This window comes from Lutjanus erythropterus, chromosome 9 (genome assembly GCF_056507025.1).
Source record: "Lutjanus erythropterus isolate fLutEry1 chromosome 9, fLutEry1.hap2, whole genome shotgun sequence".
NCBI lineage: Eukaryota > Metazoa > Chordata > Actinopteri > Lutjaniformes > Lutjanidae > Lutjanus > Lutjanus erythropterus.
In genome coordinates this window covers 39,664,237-39,680,313 of record NC_139325.1, presented here as the reverse complement: position 1 = coordinate 39,680,313, position 16,077 = coordinate 39,664,237, and the positions used below count along the sequence as shown (strand labels likewise).

Here is a 16,077-nt window from a genome sequence, read left to right as displayed (position 1 = left end):
GGAGAAAACATGTTTTTTTTTTATTCTGGGGTGAACTGTCCCTTTAAAACCACAAATGTCAGTGTATCACCAAAGTCATTAGGTTCCATCATCATTAAAGTCTGTATAAAATTTGGTGCCAATCCATCCAGTAGTCATCAAGCGACGTTGTAGTTTCTGATGGTTTAATGATGATGTCTAATATTTAACGCCGTGGAAAAGTAGTTGCAAAAGTTGTCAAATTAGGACGTCTGTTTTATCAAGCTTTCTGTAATGGTGTTGGGCATACAGTATATTATGCTTTCTTTCTTTTTGCACTGTCATTACTCTAGGCTGACTCATTTCTTTTTCCCATTGTCATAGTTTCAGTTTTAAGGCTGATGACTCATTTTACTGCACATATTTTGCTGGGATTACACTGCTGTTATTTTAACATTGGGGAGTTTTGGAGAGCTACCTCTTGATTCAGCTCTGTTTTTGAGCTTTTCAGGGATTACTGCCAGCTGCTCTCGTGTTTACCTGTATGTACCCACTGAGTCACAGGTTTTCCTGCTTTTTATTAGTCATGATTGTCTGGATGTCTGTCATGCTGTTGTTTTGGGCCAAATGGGTTAGGTTTGTCAGTGAGGTGTTTTTCCCCTCTGGGGATTATTTTGCAATGGATTTAACAACCCATTTAATCCATTTTTGTCAAACACAGCCCTCTCTTTTCACTGCATTCAATGTCTTTTAAAGAAACACTTGTCAAACATTTGTGTTCACTTTGTCTCAGAGAGGAAGATGAGAAGATTGAAACCACTACATATTTGTGAGAGTTATATCGATCTTGCTTGCCGAAAGAACGAAAGTAAGCATATTTCCCAAACAAAAGTTATTAATTCAACACTGGATTATTGCCAGAAAGCTTGCTGTGTGTTTGAGGTTGAAATCAACAGTTTTACAGCAGTCACAAGCCCTTCGTTGGAAAAAAAAAAAATTAAATATTCAACTGCTCTGGCTGCTCAGCATTATCATTCAGATCTCATCGTCCTGTGGAGAAGATGGTGAATCATATTCTTTTGAACTGAGGAGAATGCTGTGTCAGCTCATAGCGCAGTTGGTTTATCTGATCGTTTTGATTACTGATCTAATTTAAGATCACTGGCCGCAGCCCAGAGTCATGCATTTAACTGGTGAATCTAAATTGCCTGTAGGTGTGACAGTGGCTCAGTTTTATTGAGGGGCCAGGTGTTTTGTCAGAAGGGGCACATTTGACCCAGGAAGTATAAAAGGATACAAAGTAATAAAAATCAACATGACTGGTATTTGTTTCGGTGTCAGTATTTGGTGTCAGCACCGAGCCATTGCAAGGAAATGACAATTTTATTACAACTGCAGACAGGGGAGGTACAAACTCAACTCAGCTGGCCCCTGTTGCCCCCGTCGAATGCTTCCACTAGGCTTTCACATGCTTTGAATGTCATGGGAAATAATAAAACCGAGTGACATGGCAAATAAATATTGAATCAGGATTTGCAGAGGAGAATGACAACTCGCATGACAGGCAAGTTTTCTATCACTCAACGTCATTGTTGCCCCAGTTATGGGGACTCGGATAAAGTTAGCTACGACGTTTATTTTAAAATGGCTACAAAGACTCTTCATATTCATGTTGAGAGTATTAGTGGATTTTGAAATTGCATAAAAAGCACAAATTGATGCATTAAAGTGGAGGAGGACCCCTGTGGCCTTTTTTTTTTTTCTTTTTTAATAAGGTGACAACCCAACTGTTCACACAAGGCTCACCTGGATTTCAGACAAGAATGCTGGCAGGGTTAAGTCCAGGCCAAAAAATGCAGACATTTGTGTTCATACATAAAGCTTCTCCAGTTTCTAGATACCTTCACAGTTGCAGTACATGTGTAGAAGGTGTTTAAGTGTTAAGGTTGCTTATTTGCATGTGTCAGCCTTGTGATAAACTGGTGACATATCTCTATGTGTAACCTGCCTCTTGCCCAGGTTTGGCTGGAATTTGCTCCAGCTCCACGCGACCCTCCAAAGTTTGGGACAATATACCACAATTATCACCTTAAAAATTTTGGTCACACTGTTATTGATGGTTAAATTGATCAATTTTCCAAAGGATAAGAGGCTATAGATAATGGATGGATTGATGTGTTATCTGGTCTTTTATTTTTCATACATTGGCGATCAAAATACTGTTTAATAGGTTTATTGTTTTTATCTTTTTTATGATCTTCTTAAAAATATCCAGATTCAAAAGAGTGAGATTGATTTAAAATGATTTTTAGTCTGATTCTGTCACCTCACATCCAGAAGTAGTTGTTTTTCCTGCCACAAGAGGACACTGTGCCCTCTAATTATACAGTCAACAACAGACGACAGCAAATGGTTAAACTTCAGCGCTGTGGTAAAATCTGTTGTTTTAATTGTTATCATTATCATGTGTTTGGTCATGTGTCCATGTCTTGGATACTACTGGATCAGTGTGTGCACCTCTATGACCGTATGCTGAGAACCTCTTGTGGCTGCGATGAGTCGCAAGTTTTTGAAGAAGCTATTTTATTGACAGCTGTGTTTTATACCACCACTGCTGAATCCTCACTTCTCCTGACCGGCCTGTGTAAGAGCTGCAAGTGATTAACTGCTGCTTCAGTTTGGAGTCTTGTGTTGGCATCGCTGATGTTTTGGAATTGTTCCTATCTAGATTTGCCGGCATACTGTCTCCCCTTCTTTCCACTACTTACGCCTGATCTGCACTCCCAGTTCTCCACCCACACACCCCAGACACACCTGGTAGATATCTGCACTCTTCAAGTTATTCATAATTTCATTGCTTCTTTTTGAAAAACTCTTTTTTAGATATTATTTAAAACAAAAACTTTTTAAAAAGTACAATAATGAGCTCTAATTCCTTTTCACAGCAGCCACAGACATGTTAAATATAAGGGTGAACACAGGTGTCACCAGTGATACTAATTAAGGTCCTGTTTCATTCAGTGTATCAGAGCCTTTCCAGTGACCCAGCATGAATAATAGCAGCACCCTGACTCTGTTTGAAATGACTGGAACGTAACCTTCATTAAAGTGTAGCTTGCAGGTAAAATTTCTTAATGGAATTTATATGTAACCTTGTGTAAAACGACAACTTTAAAACTTAATAAAACTTAAGATTTTTTTGGACATAAGCACAAAAAAATCTGAGGAAACAGTGGTCTGCTCTTAGAATTGCTGTCGTTGAAGTCGTTCTGCTCTGACCAAGGGGCAGAAGTACGTGGTGATGACTCTGAGTGGTCATCTTACAGTGAGTTGGTGTTTTTTAGCTAGTTTTCATCATTATGTATGCTATGGGTGCACAAACTCCTGCCTGTCAGGACATCTAGTCCATGGTTTTCCTGACAGGAGAAGAGCGGCCGCTGGCTCTTGCGTTTTGTGCAGGTGAAGAGGCGGGACTTCACTGCTGCCTCTGTAACTAAAACAGCGGTCTGACTGCTGGCTGACACTGACCACACAAGCATCTAACACTCAAAAAGTTCGTCAGAGAACTATCCTTCATCTCTGCCTCCTCCCCCTTCTTTCTCTCCTCTCTCAGTCTCCTTTCCCTCTGTCACTGTCTCCGTCACCCTCTCTTCCTCACCTCTGTGGCACTGTGTGGATTTAAAGGAGCAAGGAAATGTGTGTGTGTTCACACCTCAACCCGATGTCTGTCCTGTGACCGTTATCTCACCTAACCCTGTTCTGTTCCTGTCTCTTTGACACCTAATGGGCTCATAATGATGAGCTCGTGGTCCATCATATTCATAAGAATGTACATTTTCAACCTTTTCAGAGTCAAAACTCGCATTGGGATCCACATTTATTAATTTTAATTCTGATCTGATTCGGCCCGTTTGCATCGATCTACGTCACTTACAGTTTGTTGTTTTTAGACGTGGAAGTAAAATTCTCTCACAAAAACGGCTCCAGGAGTGACTGTAGTGTGTATAAATGTTTTTTTTTCTTTCTTTTCTTTTTTTGAAAATCAAGTTTCTACATCATTTGACTGAACATTTATTCACTGGAGGCTCCAACCTGAAAGTTACGCTTTATCACTCTGGAGGGAGTGGTGTTGTACTGAATATCATCACATTTACAGATTCGGTCATAGATAACTACAACAGCACAACCTCAAGTGTAACATTGCTTTTATACAACAGTCCTACAAGGGCTGTTTATTAGTTAACAGTAATAATTGACAACCGATTATGATTTTTTTTTAATATTTACTCAAAACAAATAGTTCTGCCACTGGACTTGAGTGTTGCCAAGCAACACAAACACTAACATTAACTTTCTAGCTACTTTGTGTGGGTCTACACGTTGCCTCAGAAGAGCTCTGCAGCTTAGCTTAGCTTCCTGCTGGATTGATAAAACTGCCTCAAGGCTTTATTCAGCTCAACCTTCTGAATGTGTGAATGACTGAGTGTCCGTGTTGAATTTGGTACAGGCCAAACAACAGGGCCGAGACCGCATGGTTCTCGGTTCACCTCGACTTTGGCGCAGTTTGTTTGTTTCTGAAAGGTTTCTGAACCAACCACAGGGTTATACAATAGCAGATGTGGTTATTTTACCTAATTTAAGAAGTTAAACTACAAATAAACCTATCTGCTGATTGTTAAAACTGTTCAAGGAAGGATCTTATTCATGCGTTTAAGCCATTTATAGACTATATTTATGCAAATAAATTTCTAACACTGGTAACACATATGCATATGAGCATGGATATTGTCACCACATTGTTCCTACGTCATTCACACATTTAATGAGACACTGGTGAAAGCGTATAAAGCCAAATGTTTGTGTGTCATAGACTTTTTTTTTTTTAAAGTCTAGTCATTAGGGAAACCATTAAAAGGTGGTACTAAAGTATTCTAAGGAAAGTTGTACCAGTGTGAAAATTCATCATCCTTGACAAACCTAATTAGCATGCATGTCATCAGCTCCCTAATAGACTTCATTTGGTGCGTATACTTCAGGTAATCAGAAAATTAAGAGGGATAGCAGCAGCTGCACGAAATAGTCCTCAGATATAAATTGACATTTCGGCTGTAAAACATTCTTCAGTATGAGTGCGTTGGTTTTCATTTTCAAGCCCTATCATATAGCGTACTGGCATGTATTTAATCATCTGTGATTATTGGAGCGGGCAGGTTTGACACCTGTGTTACCTCAGCGCTGATTGGTGGAGTCAATTGCTGGCACTAGACTCATAAAATGTCATTGATTGAGGAGCAGACTGCAACAACATGGGAGCAGCCAAACACACTGGTATCAGGCTGAGTTAATGAATGACCGACGGAGAGCGGATTTATGACTCAGATGATGTCAGTGGGTTTTAAATACTGCATAGGCTGTATATCCTTTTAAACATTCTTGTCAATACACCAAATACTGGCCAGCAGATGGAGACGAAACATGCTTGTCTTGACAGGCACCTCCAACTGAGTGTCAACCATTTTGTGATCTGGTGTGTGCAGATTTCCTACATGCAGCACGCACATTATCATTAAAACAACTTTAAACACGCACGATGGTCTCCAGCTTTATCTCAGATCTCTTAAACATGGAAGAGGAAGGAAGAGATTAATTAAAACCAGCTTAATGAACATACAATCTGGCACTTTATCAATAAACAAGATCATTTTACATCTCTCTCTTCACTGTGAAACATCAAACCTTTAATACGCCCTTAATTAATCCCTGATTTAACCCTTAAAACGTGATAAGCACAATACTCTAAATCATGTTTGTGGTACAAGAAATCCCTTCATACATCCGTTAATTTCACAAGGTGATGAGTAAATCCATTAGAGGCTTTCAAAAGCCCTTATTCAACAACTGAATTTGATTGTGAGGGACACTTTTATATTTATTCACAAATTAATTTCAAATATTTGACAAGTTAATTCATTATTATTAATTATTATTAGGATTTAATTTTCAAAACCTTTTCAGGTACAAACTGAGTTAAGTATTCATGTTTTTAATTGGTTTACCCCAGGTATGGGATGAAGTAATGGATTCTTGTGTTCTGAGGATTTTCTACATGTATTAATTGTTTTTTAAAAGGGGGATACCGCATTAAAAGGACAAAATAACATTACAGGTGCCCCTTTTTTGTAAAAATAAAGAAATAAATAAAATAAAGCCTTCGTAAGGCACACATTAAAGGGGAAATTCACCACTCTTTATGTATCCGATCCATGTCGATGGTAAATGTAGTCAATTGAAGCAATAAATTCCTCAGTGCTGCTATATTTCCCGAGACAGCTGAGTTCTCCTGCTTGTGGAACCAAGCCAGCAGTGCCTACATATACCAGGATGCTTTTGCACGAGCTTCTGACACCCACGCTCACACTGCTATACATCACCACCCTATTGCTATTATTTTGTTGGCCAAAAGATAGCGTTAGGTGGCAAAAATACTCATCTAGCACACCTGCTACCCAGAAGAGGAGAAAAGAAATCCAAGATTAAATAACTTGTAGTTCTTCCTGCATCCAGTGACATCATTGATCATGCCCTGAGGGATTTATTGCTTCAACTGACTACATTTACCATCAACACTGACAGAACAAACACATGAAAATGGTGGGACAATGGTAAATTTTCTTTGCATTCTTCACACTGTAAAAAGGCCCTAATCTGTGTAAAAAATCCCATCAAAAATTGGATATATCATTACCGACAAATAAATTAATCCAATTTAAAGGTTCATTAAGAGATTCAGCTTCACCATGTTTTCAAATAAACACAATAAATCATTCCTTTATACTTATATTTTATTAATTTTCACCGCACATGTTTAGGGAAACACATGTCAATATGGATTTGTTACATGAATATCTATTGCACTATAGATATCTGTTTTTTTAAAAATACATGTTATGAGATGGCATTAGACTGGCATGGCACCAATATAAATCTCTTTTTTTAATAATAGTTTGGCATGTTACTTTTAAAATTATATATATCAAGACACATAATCGTGGGCACACATCATGTACAGTACTCAACACTCAAAAACCCCAGAGCAAACAAAACATCGACCCGCTTCACTCGACATCGATTCGTTAACAGCAGATAGCGTGATCCACTAAAATGGTTTTCCTGAAGGCAAATCAAGAGCTTGCTTTGAAGGAGATTAGCCTTTATCGGACGGGCTGACGATGACGGATGTCAGTGAGCGATAAGTGAACTTTGATAAAGCAGCCGTGTGGATATCCATATCAAAGCAAGGACTTGAACACGGAGGAGACTGCGTGTGTTGGTAAATGTTGTAAATCGTAATTCCACACATTAGCCGGATATTAAAGCAAAGCCTTGCCGAGCTGAGGGTGATAACTGGGTAGTGCTGAAGGATGAGGGCTTGATCCCACCTCTCTGAGGACCAGAAGGAAGGGAAAACAATCCGTGCTCCTGGTGAGAAAACAAACCCTGTGTCCCAAATCCACACTTTAACGCAGACCTGTTCTGTGTGCAATGACAAAAATACACTATAACTCAAAATGCCAGGATGCAGGCAAAAGCTGCTGGGTTTTTGAGTTGTAGCAAGTTTGTCAAAAAGCTTCTCCTTGATCTGCTGTGGCTTGGATTGTACAATACGTCACTTTGGACAAAAGGCTAATGAACACATCATTAAAAATGCTAGACAGAAGTACTGTGAGTTCATTTAATGACATAATGCAGTTATTTATATCTTTTCTTTCTGAAAGATTGAATTTCACTTTCACTGCACTTCACTCAAGGTTACAATTTTTCTAAACTTTGTACATTATGATGGATAAAACTCTGTTATTAAATGTCAGACTGAACTCCACTCCGACCAGCAATTAAAATACTGTGTGCTGCATCAAATATTTAACACTTTTTAATATATGAATATGTAACATATCTGGATGTTCTGGTTATGTAAGATTTGAATTACTTGATTTAGTATTACTTTTACTAAGCCAAGGATTTGAGTACTTCTTCCACCACTAGTGCTGGCCTATACTTATTGGTATAAATCATATTTTAACAACAGAACAATGTTCTTTAGTACCTTTCAAAAATGCACCAGTGGATTAGAAAAGAGAGGCTGTCACCTCTATCCTTAAGGTCTGGTTAAGTAAGTTAATATTTGATTAATACTTGGTTGAGGAAGATACCAGTCGTGATTTAAATAAGCCAACGTTGATGGTACAAGACGAGGCGCAAATCATCTCAAAAGCCTTGTTCTGACTGCCAGTCCAAATACGTTTTTTGCAAATCGGATCCAAGCCACATACGAAGGTGGTTTGAAATACAATTCCAAACCGATTTCTTCTAATCCATCTCAGTCTGGCCGCTCAAATCTGATGTAAGTGTTGTGTGTCACTAATAATGCGCCACACAGTGAGTAAGAAGAGAGGCTGATCAGAATCCACGCTGCTGCAAGAAAAGCGGCAGGACGCAGAGAACAACAGTCTGTGGACAGATGTTGAACATCACGGAGAGCCAGGTTACCAGCATACATATTTAGTCATGCTTATGTTGTTGCCACAGCAACCCATGGAAATAAGTCGGCGACATCTGGACGCAGAAATCCGATCTGATCACTTGCAAATGACAGTGTGGACAGTCTGTCTTAAAGATCTGATTCGAGAAACAAATCTGATTTGCCTGCCGTCCACCCACCGCCCACTGTGACCTGTTATCTAATAGATTTTACAGCGGTGCCATCGTCATGCTACTTCCACATGACTGTAACCTGTGTAAAGCTAAAAATGTAAAGCTGGATAGCTGGATTTTTCAGGGATACTGGGAGCCTTTCCTTCTCCAAATACCTGCAATTCTGTTATAACTACAGATGAACGACTAGTCTACAATGATGCACAGTGTCGACTAGTGTTGTTCATAGTCATCAGTAGTCTGTGAAACCCCATCTAGATTGTGTTGGTGTGAGTTGCCAAGTTCTGGAGATGTCTTCCCGAGAGATTTCTGCCCTCTCTTGAATGTAATGGAAGTAGATGGCACTCGGCTTGTGCTGCTCAAAATGCAAAACATACGTTTGAAAGACTCAGAGTCACAGTAGGCTGTTTTAAGCCTTTGAACAAATGACCAACGCTGTAATTTTCTTGTTAAATACGCACTCTACAAGCCTGTATAGTATGGACTTGGGACACAGTGAAGAGTCCTATGATACCAGGTTTGTTTGCCTAATTAGCACCAGCCTCTCCTCTCATCGTAGCTTGTGATAACAGGCTTCTGAGTCTAATCACCATGGCACACACACAGCGGTATATAAAGGAGGTTATACAGGAAAATGCCTTGAGCACGTCTGAGTATGTTGAGTTAGTTTCCTGCCAAAAGTCTCTGGCAGCACGGACTTTGTTAACAGCCTCTATGAAATGTTTACCAGCACTTGGCTGGCGGCTGGTGTTAATTTCCCACGCCGGTGGTGACACAGAGAGACAAAGGTTATTAATATGCATGTTAGACCTGTAGCAGGTTTTGTGTTTGTGAGTTAAGTTGTGGGGAAGGCTGATGTTGGACACGCGCTCAGAGTTTGTCTTGGACAAAACGTTATGCAAGGTAAGGAGCGAGGGATTTTGCAAACGAACCGAAGAAGAAGAAGCAATAAGCGTCAGGCGGATGAGGTGGCTCAACGTAGCTTTGTACCGTCTTTCTTTTTTTTTTTTTCTTTTGGCACAGTCAATAGCCCGCGTCAGTGAAATGCACAAAGCAAGCAGATCCCCGAGCAGCAACACACAACCGAGCTGAGAAACACGACACGACTCCTTCACAGCTGAGAACATGCTGCTCATATCCCTGACGGTGTAAAATGAATTCTTTAATATGGTGCACGATGAGCCGGTTCCATTGTCTAATTAGCTATTAATGACATCTCTGCCACAGCGGAAGGCTCGGCACGGTCAGATTTATGTAACATTACTGAATGATAATTCGCAAAGCTCTGGAGAACATGCTAATCCGCTGCATAATTCATCACCGCACAAGCCTACTTCTTCAGTCAGCTGATCAGTATTCATAAGGTTTAGTTTTTGGCATTTCAGTGCTGTTGAAGTGCAGCTACATTCCTGACTAATCTGCTTTCTTAGTCTTAATCATTTTTGTGTTATTACTAGAGGAGAGGTTAATGGATGTTGCTACAGACGTAGCGTGATGCTGCCGCTGGTTGTGTGGCTGCTGTTGTACATCGGTGAAGCATCTTGATGGAATCTGTCGGGCCTTTTGTTTCACACCACAGAGATACAAGTATAAAATAAATCATTTTCTTGTATATTGGCACTGATATCCCTGGGGAAAGAGGCAAAGCAGTTAATGGTTACGTATCATGTTTTAACTGTGGCATAAAAACCCAAACAATCAAGACAAAGTTCCACATACATAGGCAGCAATGGTAGAAATCAGCATCTGCAGCGCAATAAAATACAGAACATACTTCACGGATCTACGGTACAAGCCTTTTTTTCCTCCTAGCAAACTATAAAATGCGAGCCAATTATGCAGTTCCATTTAGCTTCATCTGCCCTTATGATGATGTATGTGTTTACTGAAATTGCTATAGCGTAACACCTTGTTCACATCTTTACACATTGTCGGGTTAAAGTTGATGGAATTTGCAGCACAGTTGCTCCTCTTTGCACTGTCCATTTTGCAAAATTTTTTGCACCAATGACGTTACACCGGAATAAGCAAAAAGGTCACTGCTATAGCTCGCAACCACCGTCTCTCCGCAACTAAAAGAAAGAACCCAGAAGTTAAACTTTATTGATGGAGATTAATTTAATTATTTAATGGTTTTAGGATCAAGACTTTATTGTTGAAAGTTTCTGAGGGCGTTTTGCTCCTTTACTGCTAACGTTAAGTAACCTTTTTCCACAGGAGCTGTAGGCGATGTTGTGTTTTTCACATCTTGTAAAGAGCGAGTGTTTTGTTTCTGATGCTCTGGGGAGGAGGAAAGACGATGGCATGTAAAAAAGAACAAACAACGGACAAAGCTGTGAACAAGGCGTAATAACGATGTCTGATACCATCTGATAAAAAGATGCAAGAAAACTGCCTCGTCTGAGGAGGAGGTGCTGAGACACAGTGATGTTCGAGAATGAGCTCTTGCCCATCCGCCTACTTCCTGTCAAAAAGCTGACACTTCCTCCCAGCGATGTTGGTAGACTCAGCTGCACTAATTATAGCGCCAAGTTCAACCGAGTCTGCAGTATTCTGCCTTGACTGCAAAATTGTGCTTAGGAGTTTATGTCCCAGAAGTGTTAAGGCTTTTTAAATCTCAATACCAGACATTTTTCTAAGTACTAATGAGCTATACCGATGAAGTTTAACAAGATGAGTTATTGGATGTAAGAGCGGTATTAAAGGTTTATATATTCACAAATAAGCACAATCAAGTCAATTTCAAAATAAGTAGAGAAATGGTAAAAAGAATTGGCCTGGTATTGGTGTTTTTTTGCCCCACTCATACGATATGTTTATCTTTATGTGTCAGAGAGGAAAGGTTCGCAAAGCACCTACTTATGGTTGAGAAGAGACTGAACTCATGTCAATTCATGGACAGTAACTCCTAGTCACTTTAGTCTGAAGGTTAATGAATGTATTTACCTGTTCTGGTCTTATTAAGACAGCTGCAGCTGCAGTTGTGGCGCTTTATCCAAAAAAAATACAGATTTGAATCCATTCTTCAACATTGTCTGGACTCTTTCTCTAAAAATCGATAAGGAAAAAGGTGAATCTTTCAACCCAACCATGTACTTCAATGCTCTGCAAACCTAACCTCCTAACAGCGGCTCCTCGTCTTTCCTGTCATTGGGAGCCAGTAAGGATGAGGGGTTAGCATTAGTGTTAGCTGCAGTTAATGGAGCCACAGGGTAGCCACGGCGAGCAGGAGCGACGGCCCCAAGGTGGAGGCCAGGGAGGCGGCCAGGAGCCTGCCGTTGTTCACCAGCCTGAAAGAGATAACCTCCACCTTGAACCCGTCCTCGGTGGCCATGCAGCGGAAGACACCTTCCTTCAGGGGCGTGTCAATGACCGGCCCGAGGACGCAGAAGTCCCCGGAGAAGATGCAGGGGTAGTTCTTGATGCAGTTGTCCTTCTCCCAGCGGTAGGTGGCGTGGAAGGAGCGCACGGGGCAGGGGAGAAAGATGGAGGTGTTGGACGGAACCACAACTTCTTTGGGGGAAGTTCGACGCAGCTTCAAAGCTGTAGAAACAAAGTTATGAAGAGTTTATACTAAAATGAATCCTTTCATATGGCAAATGTAAATTTTGATTGTAGGGCTGACACTTTTTTCATTTTAGATTAATCTGTCAATTATTTGCACCAAAATCCGAGATGACATCCTCAAATGTCCACAGATATTCAATTTATTGTTATAAAAAAGTAAATAAACGAGAAAAAATTCACATAAGAAGCTGGAATCAGAAAATGTTGACTAATTTTTCTTTAAAAATTAAACATCCCTAATTATAATAACTTAATTATTGATTCATAATTGATTGATCAATGAATTATTGCAGCTCTCATTGACTGCACTTCTCTCTGTGAATCCTGATATAACTCCACAGTGTTTCAGCCCATATCTAGCTCCTTTTTAAGTGTTTGTTGATCCAAACACCAATTGCTTTGTAGATTTTTGCCAAGGCTATATTACCAAGCTGACAAATCAGGGAACCGCCTCAGGCCCCAGACACCCCAGGGACCCGAAGTCCCCATATTCATTATGTGTTAGTTGGTTTGCGGTTATTTGATTAGCTGTAATTTCATTTGGGAATATGCACCACTAAAGCACATTATCAACAGAAATGATGGAAGCCCTACGGCACGAAGTATCGCCTTGTCTTGTAGGGCAGCCTGTGCCAAGTTGCCAGTCGGGGCCCACAGGTCAGTTTTAGCTCGGGGCCCCCTAGCAGGTTAATCCAACCATGATCTCTGTGAGGGGACACAAAGTCACACTGAAGTGATGCATTTTACGTTTAGTTGGAATAAACAGAAGCAAAACTGGGTAATTAGGTCACTGTGGATGAACAGAAATTAGGACCACTACATCTGAAACTTTAAAGCAACTACAAGGAACTTTAACTGGTTGTGAAACAGCCTGTTTATTACAGATGCCCCTAAATGATCTATGTAAGTTAACAAGACCATCCACGAGAAGACTGGCTATTTCTATATGACTTTTCTTGATATTTTCCCAGACAAAGTTACTGTGAGAAGCACATTAGTCAATTAAAAGGAAGTAAAATGAGACATTTATTTAGGTAATTTTATATTTGTTTATATTTGTGTTATATTTTGTGGTTATTATGGTTTTTGGGAAGGGGGTCTCCAAAATCAACAAAATATGAAAGTTCTTTATCATAGCTTTAAGCCTTACCATCAAAAATTCATGAAAATCATCAAAAGGTCATGAAAAAGCCTATTTAAAAATGTTTTTCTCCAGATGATGAGAGTGTTATTTTGTGGACTTTGACATAACATGTTTTTTTTCCCTTGTGATTAAAAATTCATTATCCCAAGAAAACAATTTTTTTCTCCAACCCTTTCAACAAATAAATGCTTATTGATGTCGACATAAAAACTTGTGAAGACTGTGTTCAGATGATTACTCAATAATTGATTTGTCGGCTATGAATGTGCTTGACATCACAACACAAAATAATAATTGTTCAAAACAAAGAGCTGAGGGAGAGAAGTTTTGTAGAAAGAGAGGGTTTTCAGCAGCGCATCACGAAGGCTATCAGAGGCGGCCTCAAATGAGGAAGATAATACCTGCACACCTACTCCATATCACAAAGGCTTTTTCATGAAGTAAGTGTGCAGGCAAAACAAAGAATGATTGAATGAAGAATCATTAGCTATCTGGCTTTACACTGTGAAAATTTCATGCAACTTTAGTTGGTAAAACGAGCACTTGTTACATGGTGTGAACGTGTTACACTAGTTTAAACTAGTTTAATGCAACAGCCAATCAAAGTGCTGATAGCGTATCAGGACGATGACATCAAACTATGATGTGGCATCCTTCAAACCGATTTTAACTGACAACGGCTTCTTTTCACCAAAATGAACAAAATAATAGAAGATCTTTTGGATGTTTTCATACGGAGATTATCATCATAAATTTCATGCAATGTTGGTAACGCTGTCCGAACTGTTGTCGACAAACAAACATGAGCGAGGTGAAGTTTTTTTTTACATGGCAGTTAGCAGGTGACCACCATTACTGCTAGCTTAGTTATAGCTATGCTTTAATATAAAGTTTTGGAGAATCAGAGCTTTTATCTGAAATACTAAAATATATCAAGCTACAATTTCATGCTGAGGTCAGAAGGTGGCAACAGGGTGAATGCACTCACCGGAGGCTCACTGGATCAAACTCGTTAAAACAGAATGTGAAATGATCCGTTGGTCTCTCTTTTGAGTAGCTGCTAGTTCGCTTTTTTTTTCCTCCAGCATATCAGTAAGCATTTTTGTGCCAGTGGCTCTCTTTCTATTCTCCAAGACTGCCGTTATGAAATGAAGCAGCCAGCCAGAGCCAGCAGAAAAAGCACACAATATGTCTAAATTGATATTATCCAACGAGAAAACAACACTCTGTTTCAGAGATGCAAATGTAGTTACAATGGTACTTCCCACTTGATATAAACTAGAGAGAAAACAACAAAACAGAACAGACACATTACCAATCTAAGCAATTTTTTGTGAAACAGACCATTCCATTGCATGAGCCTGATTATTTTTGAATTACTTTGTTTAACTGTCAAGTTAAGTTGAAATTATATTTTAGGCCAACTGCAACCTGCAACTAGTTGCATTAAGTTTCTCCACGATTTTCATGTATTTGTTCCATTATGTTAGGAAGGAACAGAATAATCTTACATTTTTCTTTATAAAACTGCAGTGCTGCTCCTTTATTTCCATGTCTTCTACATGGATCATTAACAGACGAGGATGCGACATCGTTCCACAGTGCTGAGTTAGAATAATTATGTACATAAAATGTAGTTAACAAATGTACCTGTTACAAGCTTGTGATCATTATATAAGTCAGCTAGAGGCATTAAAAAGTCAGCTAAAGGTGGTTTTGGGAGAAGTTAGTCTTTGGGATTTTTGTCTGAAAGGCTTTCTGGCAGTAAGGCTTTGTGTTCCACTGCCTGCTTGAGCAGCGTGTGTGCATCGTTGAACCTGTTGGTTTTTATTTCAGTGCTCATAAGTAACAGGTTAAAGCAGCTGCAGCGATGCTGGTTTTCGACATCATACCAGCGTGGACTGACCAGACATCCTGAAAAAATCAGGACAGTCCTAAATTTTGAGCAGCTGCCCTGAATCCTGAATGTTTGTCCCAAGGTTTAAGTGTTAGTCTATATATAATATGAACAAGCAAAAGCGAGAGCTGCCTGCATCTTGTCTCAAATTACTTCGTCCCTGTAGTTATTCAAAATTTCGCCTTCCTTTTTGTAAAATACAAGTATTACTAATGTGCCTTGACTTGTCTATCATAGTGATTAGACTATCATAAATAATGGATTGTTGATGTCATTCAGTTTGATTTAAACCAGATGACGGAGAGTGCAGCTGCCACTGCAGAGGAATTTGTGATAAAAATATCCCAAAAATGTGTTTGTAAGCTCCTACAGCTTAATGACAAGCTTATCTGCTGAAAAGAAATTTAAAATGATGGAAACACACCTGTCAGACGTGCGTAATAGCGAATGTGTCTTGCAAAGAGCCAGAACACTGTGCTTCATATCTTTGTAATATCAGTGACAGATTATTAATGTTTCAGTGTGATTTTTATCTAAAATGTATTATTCCATACACTTTAATCTTTCTGACATGACAGGCTCACCCGCAACTCTCCTGTACAGTTTCAGTGTCTAAATCTGTAAATATGTCACAGACATGAGTGATCAGGTGCAGGGCAGTATTTTTCCTTTTCTTTCTCTCTTCCCCCCCCCCCCCCCCCCCCCCCTTCTCTCTCTGAATGGGGGGGGGGGGGGGGGGGATCACTGATTGCCCTCTAGATACAGCTTTTTACTGCTCTTCAAAATTGTTCTGCAAGCT

At 39.6% G+C, this 16,077-nt stretch overlaps 1 protein-coding gene and 1 long non-coding RNA gene across 2 annotated transcripts in view; one reads left to right on the top strand and one right to left on the bottom strand.

Annotated features, from left to right (window-relative positions):
* LOC146322167 (uncharacterized) overlaps positions 1-16,077 on the top strand; it is a 78,919-nt gene that overhangs the window by 21,535 nt on the left and 41,307 nt on the right. The gene's annotated exons all lie outside the window — the stretch shown is intronic.
* The window catches only part of LOC146322166 (semaphorin-7A), a 62,510-nt gene continuing 54,632 nt past the window's right edge, over positions 8,200-16,077 (bottom strand). The window contains exon 14 of the mRNA XM_084727581.1: positions 8,200-12,213. Within this exon, the coding sequence (XP_084583707.1) occupies positions 11,867-12,213 (347 nt within the window). The 3' untranslated portion in view covers positions 8,200-11,866. The remainder of the gene's footprint in view (positions 12,214-16,077) is intronic.